Source organism: Nerophis ophidion, linkage group LG28, assembly GCF_033978795.1.
Source record: "Nerophis ophidion isolate RoL-2023_Sa linkage group LG28, RoL_Noph_v1.0, whole genome shotgun sequence".
In the NCBI taxonomy this organism is placed as follows: domain Eukaryota; kingdom Metazoa; phylum Chordata; class Actinopteri; order Syngnathiformes; family Syngnathidae; genus Nerophis; species Nerophis ophidion.
Genome location: NC_084638.1, coordinates 7,836,691 through 7,846,690, shown reverse-complemented (window position 1 = coordinate 7,846,690; position 10,000 = coordinate 7,836,691). Strand labels below are relative to the sequence as shown.

General features: G+C 39.0%; 1 protein-coding gene across 1 annotated transcript in view; it reads left to right on the top strand.

Moving 5' to 3' along the window:
* Positions 1 to 8,594, top strand: part of LOC133545032 (zinc finger SWIM domain-containing protein 5-like) — a 108,272-nt gene extending 99,678 nt beyond the window's left edge. Inside the window, exons 2-4 of the mRNA XM_061890328.1 lie at positions 322 to 509; positions 5,169 to 5,337; positions 8,422 to 8,594. Coding sequence (XP_061746312.1) covers positions 322 to 509; positions 5,169 to 5,337; positions 8,422 to 8,579 — 515 coding nt within the window. The 3' untranslated portion in view covers positions 8,580 to 8,594. The remainder of the gene's footprint in view (positions 1 to 321; positions 510 to 5,168; positions 5,338 to 8,421) is intronic.
* The last annotated feature ends 1,406 nt before the right edge of the window (positions 8,595 to 10,000 follow it).

The window sequence follows — 10,000 nt, the reverse complement described above, 5'->3', positions numbered from 1 at the left end:
TCGTTTAGGAGGCCCCCATACTTCTTTAGGAGGCCCCCGTTCTGGTTTAGGAGGCCCCCGTTCTGGTTTAGGAGGCCCCCATACTTGTTTAGGAGGCCCCCGTTCTGGTTTAGGAGGCCCCCGTTCTGGTTTAGGACTTGTGGGGAGTGGGTTTTGTATCTCCTTCTTCAGGGATAGAGGACCAAGTTCCATGTTACTTTTAGCCAATATATCTATTAGTAATAAAGAAAACTTGATGAAGGGGAAAAAAGAAGGACATTTTTGTCTCAACAAAAAAATGGAGTCCGCTAAAACCCAGCCTGTCTTGTCTTCGTCTTCCAGGTTTTCACCTGAGCGGCACCGTCACTGAGGCCGCCTCCCCCTCCGAGCCGGAGGTCACCCACAAGGTGGCCATCAGCTTCGACCGCTGCAAGATAACCTCCGTCACCTGCGGCTGTGGCAACCGCGACATCTTCTACTGCGCCCACGTGGTGGCGCTGTCGCTCTACAGGATCCGCAAACCTGAACAGGTAACAGTTTTTTAACCTGGTCTACAGTTCAGGTCCCACAATACAACTTGTCACACGTTTAAACTCATCAGGTCTCTAATGTGATACGGACTCTAATTAAGTGGAACTAGGTTGTAGTTTTAATGGATGACAACATCAACTACAAGTACCTGGGAAATGATACGGTACTCAATTTTTGGTATTATTTTATGTTTGTTTGTAGATATATATATATATATTTAAAAAAATATTAATGTTTATTGCGACATTAAAACTGTTTATGATAATTAGTGTTGTCCTGATAGCAACATTTTGGTACCGGTAACAAAATTATTTAGATATTTTTCGATACTTTTCTAAATAAATTAATTATTGGCTTTATTTAAACAAAAAAAATCACGTATAGGTATGGATGCGATACCAAGTAGTTACATTGGTCATATTCAAAGTCCTCATGTGTCCAGGGACATATTTACTGACTTTATATACGGAGAATATTGCACGTCTCGTTCCTTGCACCTCTCCTCACCATCGAAACCTAATTAAAAATCCATGGTGGATTCGTTGTGTTATGTTTTGTTTCGATACTTTTAGATACTTTTCTAAATAAAGGGGACCACAAAAAATGTAATTACTGTCTTTATTTGAACAAAAAAAATGTTGTGTACATGAAACATGTTTATTATTGTCATTTAGTCCTTAAATAAAATAGTCAACTTGTCTTTTAGTAGTAAGTAAACAAACAAAGACTCCTCATTAGTCTTCAGTAACATAGTATGTCATTTATACAATTATTTTGTCTACATTTCGAGGGACAAACTGTAAAAAAATTGATTATTAATCCACTTGTTCATTTGTTGTTAATATCTTCTTATTTTCTGTTTCAAAATGTTCTATCTACACTTCTGTTAAAAATGTAATAATCACTTATTCTTCTCTTCTTTGATACTTGGCATTAGTTATGGATGATACCACACATTTAGGTGTCGATCCGATACCAAGTAGTTACAGGATCATACATTGGTCATATTTAAAGTCCTCATGTGTCCAGGGACATATTTACTGACTTTATATACGGAGAATATTGCACGTCTCGTTCCTGGCACCTCTCCTCACCATCGAAACCTAATTAAAAATCCATGGTGGATTCGTTGTGTTATGTTTTGTTTCGATACTTTTAGATACTTTTCTAAATAGAGGGGACCACAAATATATTAATTATTGGTTTTATTTAAACAAAAAAATCACATTTAGGTATGGATGTGATACCAAGTAGTTACAGGATCATACATTGGTCATATTCAAAGTCCTCATGTGTCCAGGGACGTGTTAACTGACTTTATACACGGATAATATTGCACGTCTCGTTCCTGGCACCTCTCCTCACCATCGAAACCTAATTAAAAATCCATGGTGGATTCGTTGTGTTATGTTTTGTTTCGATACTTTTAGATACTTTTCTAAATAAAGGGGACCACAAATATATTAATAATTGGCTTTATTCAAACAAAAAAATCACATTTAGGTATGGATGCGATACCAAGTAGTTACAGGATCATACATGGGTCATATTCAAAGTCCTCATGTGTCCAGGGACGTATTTACTGACTTTATACACTGAGAATATTGCACGTCTCGTTCCTGGCACCTCTCCTCACCATCGAAACCTAATTAAAAATCCATGGTGGATTCGTTGTGTTATGTTTTGTTTCGATACTTTTAGATACTTTTCTAAATAAAGGGGACCACAAAAAATGTCATTACTGTCTTTATTTGAACAAAAAAAAGTTAGTGTACATGAAACATAAGTTTATTATTGTCATTTAGTCCTTAAATAAAATAGTCAACTTGTCTTTTAGTAGTAAGTAAACAAACAAAGACTCCTAATTAGTCTGCAGTAACATATTGTGTCATTTATACAATTGTTTTGTCTACATTTTCAGGGACAAACTGTAAAAAAATGGATTATTAATCCAATTGTTCATTTGTTGATAATATCTTCTTATTTTCTGTTTCAACATGTTCTATCTACACTTCTGTTCAAATGTAAAAATCACTTATTCTTGTCTTTTTTGATACTTGACATTAGTTTTGGATGATACCACACATTTAGGTGTCGATCCGATACCAAGTAGTTACAGGATCATACATTGCTCATATTCAAAGTCCTCATGTGTCCAGGGACATATTTACTGACTTTATATACGGAGAATATTGCACGTCTCGTTCCTGGCACCTCTCCTCACCATCGAAACCTAATTAAAAATCCATGGTGGATTCGTTGTGTTATGTTTTGTTTCGATACTTTTAGATACTTTTCTAAATAAAGGGGACCATAAAAAATGTCATTACTGTCTTTATTTGAACAAAACAATGTTAGTGTACATGAAACATATGTTTATTATTGTCATTTAGTCCTTAAATAAAATAGTCAACTTGTCTTTTAGTAGTAAGTAAACAAACAAAGACTCCTAATTAGTCTGCAGTAACATATTGTGTCATTTATACAATTGTTTTGTCTACATTTTCAGGGACAAACTGTAAAAAAATGGATTATTAATCCAATTGTTCATTTGTTGTTAATATCTTCTTATTTTCTGTTTCAACTTGTTCTATCTACACTTCTGTTAAAAATGTAATAATCACTTATTCTTCTCTTCTTTGATACTTGACATTAGTTATGGATGATACCACACATTTAGGTGTCGATCCGATACCAAGTAGTTACAGGATCATACATTGCTCATATTCAAAGTCCTCATGTGTCCAAGGACATATTTACTGACTTTATATACGGAGAATATTGCACGTCTCGTTCCTGGCACCTCTCCTCACCATCGAAACCTAATTAAAAATCCATGGTGGATTCGTTGTGTTATGTTTTGTTTCGATACTTTTAGATACTTTTCTAAATAGAGGGGACCACAAATATATTAATTATTGGTTTTATTTAAACAAAAAAATCACATTTAGGTATGGATGCGATACCAAGTAGTTACAGGATCATACATTGGTCATATTCAAAGTCCTCATGTGTCCAGGGACGTGTTAACTGACTTTATACACGGATAATATTGCACGTCTCGTTCCTGGCACCTCTCCTCACCATCGAAACCTAATTAAAAATCCATGGTGGATTCGTTGTGTTATGTTTTGTTTCGATACTTTTAGATACTTTTCTAAATAAAGGGGACCACAAATATATTAATAATTGGCTTTATTCAAACAAAAAAATCACATTTAGGTATGGATGCGATACCAAGTAGTTACAGGATCATACATGGGTCATATTCAAAGTCCTCATGTGTCCAGGGACGTATTTACTGACTTTATATACGGAGAATATTGCACGTCTCGTTCCTGGCACCTCTCCTCACCATCGAAACCTAATTAAAAATCCATGGTGGATTCGTTGTGTTATGTTTTGTTTCGATACTTTTAGATACTTTTTTAAATAAAGGGGACCACAAAAAATGTCATTACTGTCTTTATTTTAACAAAAAATGTTAGTGTACATGAAACATATGTTTATTATTGTCATTTAGTCCTTAAATAAAATAGTCAACTTGTCTTTTAGTAGTAAGTAAACAAACAAAGACTCCTAATTAGTCTGCAGTAACATAGTATGTCATTTATACAATTATTTTGTCTACATTTTGAGGGACAAACTGTTAAAAAAATTGATTATTAATCCACTTGTTCATTTGTTGTTAATATCTTCTTATTTTCAGTTTCAACATGTTCTATCTACACTTCTGTTAAAATGTAATAATCACTTATTCTTGTCTTTTTTGATACTTGACATTAGTTATGGATGATACCACACATTTAGGTATCGATCCGATACCAAGTAGTTACAGGATCATACAATAAAATATAATACCTAATAAACCAATAATAAAATGATTTTAAAAAAAATACTGCTATAAAGGGTAGGTGTCACCCTCTTTTCTGTTTTAACATGTTCTATCTACACTTCTGTTCAAATGTAATAATCACTTATTCTTGTCTTTTTTGATACTTGACATTAGTTATGGATGATACCATACATTTAGGTGTCGATCCGATACCAAGTAGTTACATGTGCTTCCTGCTTTTAAACGGCCATCTTGAGACGGCAGCAGAAGGCTCGTAAAATCAAAACCGGAGCAGTTAGAAAAACTCTTTGCGCAACTTTTAATCAGAAGGGTTCTATCTCTTTCCTGTGGTAGTTTGAAGACGACACGACAAACGCGCTCAAGGGAGATAATGTTTGAAAAAAGGTGACCGGTTTTTACAAAACTTTTGTTTTGACGGGGTAATTGCCTACTTCCTGTTGATTTTTGCTGAAGGATGTCAATGAATGAAATGTAGGTCTAAGTGAGACCTACATAGAGGTTTTTGTTTCATGTCTTTATGTCATTCCTACCGGACGTTACAAGCAGTTTTGTCATTGTTTTCTTCCCAAGGGCAGTTTTGTCTGTGTTTTATTCCTAGGGGGCGCTAGAGCACGATTGTAAGTTTTGTTTTAAATTAAATCGCAAATTTTGCCAGTCCTGATGTGTGTGTCAGGCAGTATAATAATAATAAAACCTTGGAAATACAACAGGGTCCTCGGTCTCAAAGGGACATTCGGTCCCTGATTACAAGAATTAACATGCAAAAACCAAATGTCATGCCTATATTGTGTTATTGTTGCAGGTGAAGCTCCGCCTTCCCATCTCCGAGACCCTGTTCCAGATGAACCGGGACCAGCTGCAGAAACTGGTCCAGTACCTGATCACAGCCCACCACACGGAGGTGCTGCCTACGGCTCAGAAGCTGGCAGACGAGATCCTCTCATCCAACTCGGAGATCAACCAGGTTCATGGTGAGACAACTTCCTTTACCAAGGTTTTGGGGGGTTGAAAGGACAGTGTTGTATGTGGCAGACCGCCTCCTCTGTTCGGGGAGGTTTTTGTCAATCTTGACATAGATGGCATCCCTCACTTCTCTTCCGTACCGTCCGTCCTCCCTATCCAGAGTCTGGACATGTTTGTAGACCGAGGTGCAGGTAGAGGGCGGGGTCTAGGCTGTGCCATAGGTCTAGGGGGCGGAGTCTAGGCTGTGCCATGGGTTGGCCTTCATCAAGTCATACTCCTCATCTTAGACTGGTTAGATCTAGTCTAGAAGCTGGGACCAAAGCCCAAACTATTTATACCCTAACTGTAGTTGGGGCTTTAGTTTTGGCACTAGCACCTAGGCCTGGTACTAATGAATCAAATTCGGTACTATACCGCCTCTTAAAAAGTACCGGTCGCCGAACGGACGCATTTTGGTGTAAAAACTAAAGATGTGTTGGCCCTGCGATGAGGTGGCGACTTGTCCAGGGTGTACACCACCTTCCGCCCGAACGCAGCGGAGATAGGCCCCAGCACCCCCTGTGACCCAAAAGGGACAAGCGGTAGGAAATGGATGGAAGTAAAGCTAAAGGTGAAGTTGCAACACTGAAAAGGAAGAGTTGCTTTAAGACATGTCTAGCGAGCTAGCGGCGGCTAACGTCCATCCGCAGTGTTTTAGCTACTTCTAAATCCCTCATCCCGGTCTCCATGGCAACAAAGTCAGTTTCTTTCAAGTAGCATTATCACTGGAGGACGAGGAATAGCTAAACATGCTTCACTACACACCGTAGCTCACTGGCGTCACAATGTAAACAAACGTCATGGGTGGATCCACACCTGATATCCACTTTAATGATATCAAGTACAGGAGCGTATCTAGTCGATACTACTATGATTATGTCGATATTTCCTGGCATCACAACATCTTTTCGTTTTTTTAAAATGCACATTGTTTATAAAGTCAGTACATACGTCCCTGGACCACATGAGGACTTTGAATATGACCAATGTATGATCCTGTAACTACTTGGTATCGCATCCATACCTAAATGTGTGGTATCATCCAAAGCTAATGTCAAGTATCAAAGAAGAGAAGAATAAGTGATTATTACATTTGAACAGAAGTGTAGATAGAACATGTTCAAGCAGAAAACAGGGCAACACCTACCCTTTATGTCAGTATTTTTTAACCATTTTATTATTGGTTTATTAGGTATTATATTTTATTGTATGATCCTGTAACTACTTGGTATCGCATTGATACCTAAATGTGTGGTATCATCCAAAACATCTAACATAATAGTGTGAGAGTCCAGTCCATAGTGGATCTAACATAATAGTGTGAGAGTCCAGTCCATACTGGATCTAACATAATAGTGTGAGAGTCCAGTCCATAGTGGATCTAACATAATAGTGTGAGAGTCCAGTCCATAGTGGATCTAACATAATAGTGAGAGTCCAGTCCATAGTGGATCTAACATAATAGTGTGAGAGTCCAGTCCATAGTGGATCTAACATAATAGTGTGAGAGTCCAGTCCATAGTGGATCTAACATAATAGTGAGAGTCCAGTCCATAGTGGATCTAACATAATAGTGTGAGAGTCCAGTCCATAGTGGATCTAACATAATAGTGAGAGTCCAGTCCATAGTGGATCTAACATAATAGTGTGAGAGTCCAGTCCATACTGGATCTAACATAATAGTGTGAGAGTCCAGTCCATAGTGGATCTAACATAATAGTGAGAGTCCAGTCCATAGTGGATCTAACATAATAGTGAGAATCCAGTCCATACTGGATCTAACATTATAGTGAGAGTCCAGTCCATAGTGGATCTAACATAATAGTGAGAGTCCAGTCCATAGTGGATCTAACATAATAGTGTGAGAGTCCAGTCCATAGTGGATCTAACATAATAGTGTGAGAGTCCAGTCCATAGTGGATCTAACATAATAGTGAGAGTCCAGTCCATAGTGGATCTAACATAATAGTGAGAATCCAGTCCATACTGGATCTAACATTATAGTGAGAGTCCAGTCCATAGTGGATCTAACATAATCGTGAGTCCAGTCCATAGTGGATCTAACATAATAGTGTGAGAGTCCAGTCCATAGTGGGTCTAACATAATAGTGTGAGAGTCCAGTCCATAGTGGATCTAACATAATAGTGTGAGAGTCCAGTCCATAGTGGATCTAACATAATAGTGTGAGAGTCCAGTCCATAGTGGATCCAACGTAATAGTGAGAGTCCAGTCCATAGTGGATCTAACATAATAGTGAGAGTCCAGTCCATAGTGGATCTAACATAATAGTGAGAGTCCAGTCCATAGTGGATCTAACATAGTAGTGTGAGAGTCCAGTCCATAGTGGATCTAACATAATAGTGTGAGAGTCCAGTCCATAGTGGATCTAACATAATAGTGTGAGAGTCCAGTCCATAGTGGATCTAACATAATAGTGAGAGTCCAGTCCATAGTGGATCTAACATAATAGTGTGAGAGTCCAGTCCATAGTGGATCTAACATAATAGTGTGAGAGTCCAGTCCATAGTGGATCTAACATAATAGTGAGAGTCCAGTCCATAATAGATCTAACATAATAGTGAGAGTCCAGTCCATAGTGGATCTAACATAATAGTGAGAGTCCAGTCCATAGTGGATCTAACATAATAGTGTGAGAGTCCAGTCCATAGTGGATGTCCGCTTGGTCCAGTCTGTCCTTGTTGACATCCCCAAGTCTGCGAGACAGGAAGCAGCACTTTGTGTTTCCTGTCCCAGTCTGACCAGAGGCGGGGGTGATTGAGTCTTTGATGGAGGAAAGTTCCCTGCGGTGTAGTCCTCCTCTGGCTTCATCAAAGCCCCGCTTAGCAGTTCTTCATCCGTATTTAGAAAAAGGGGACAGAAGAGAACAAAAAAGGTGAGTCCGAGGAGAGGTCCGCGTGGTGAATGAGGGGAAATCCTGGACAGGAAGTGTGAGCTTTTTCTGGTCTGGCCTTCTTTAAAGTGAGCCGCCAATGATCCGAGGCGAGGTGATGCTCCTCGGGTTATTACTTACCAGCCGGGTCTGCTCCCCCAGGTGCTCCAGACCCCACCGCCGGCGCCAGCATCGACGACGACAACTGCTGGCACCTGGACGAGGACCAAGTCCGGGAGCAGGTCAAGCAGTTTCTGTCCCAGGGAGGATACTACGGCTCCGGCAAGCAGCTCAACTCCATGTTCGCTAAGGTACTCTGACCTGGTTCAACTCCCAGCTCCACCTTTCCACAACAGGGTCGCCCAGGCTTGAGATTAAGCCTTTATTAGATGACCCGGGCCGAACAACCTTCCCTAGTCATGGGTCCGAAAAAAATAAATCCGACAAGCATAGAAAGTCAACACACTTTAACACACTGAACTTTGTGGATATTATCAAATAAAGTTCTCTACACCGTTAAAAACAAAATCTAAATTAGACTCATTTAAATCTACTGCAAGGCATGATGGGAAAAAAGCAAAAGACTCTCCATACTTGTCCATGTTGGACTTTTAGCGGCTTGATATTTCTTATTTTTTACAAAACTTTAAAGAGGTCTTCACAGAACTAAACAAAAAAATCCCGTTTAGGTATGGATGGACTGGACTCTCACACTATTACGTTAGATCCACTATGGACTGGACTCTCACACTATTATGTTAGATCCACTATGGACTGGACTATCACACTATTATGTTAGATCCACTATGGACTGGACTCTCACACTATTATGTTCGATCCACTATGGACTGGACTCTCACACTATTATGTTAGATCCACTATGGACTGGACTCTCACACTATTATGTTAGATCCACTATGGACTGGACTCTCACACTATTATGTTAGATCCACTATGGACTGGACTCTCGTTATTATATTAGATCCACTATGGACTGGACTCTCACTATTATGTTAGATCCAGTATGGACTGGACTCTCACACTATTATGTTAGATCCACTATGGACTGGACTCTCACACTATTATGTTCGATCCACTATGGACTGGACTCTCACACTATTATGTTAGATCCACTATGGACTGGACTCTCACACTATTATGTTAGATCCACTATGGACTGGACTCTCACTATTATGTTAGATCCACTATGGACTGGACTCTCACTATTATGTTAGATCCACTATGGACTGGACTCTCACTATTATGTTAGATCCACTATGGACTGGACTCTCACACTATTATGTTAGATCCACTATGGACTGGACTCTCACACTATTATGTTAGATCCACTATGGACTGGACTCTCACACTATTATGTTAGATCCACTATGGACTGGACTCTCACACTATTATGTTAGATCCACTATGGACTGGACTCTCACACTATTATGTTCGATCCACTATGGACTGGACTCTCACTATTATGTTAGATCCACTAAGGACTGGACTCTCACTATTATGTTAGATCCACTATGGACTGGACTATCACTATTATGTTAGATGTTTTGGACGATACCACACATTTAGGTATGGATGTGATACCAAGTAGTTACAGGATCATACATTGGTCATATTTAAAGTCCTCATGTGTCCAGGGACGTATTTACTGACTTTATATACGGAGAGTATTGCACGTCTCGTTCCTGTCACCTCTCCTCACCATCGAAACCTAATTAAAAAT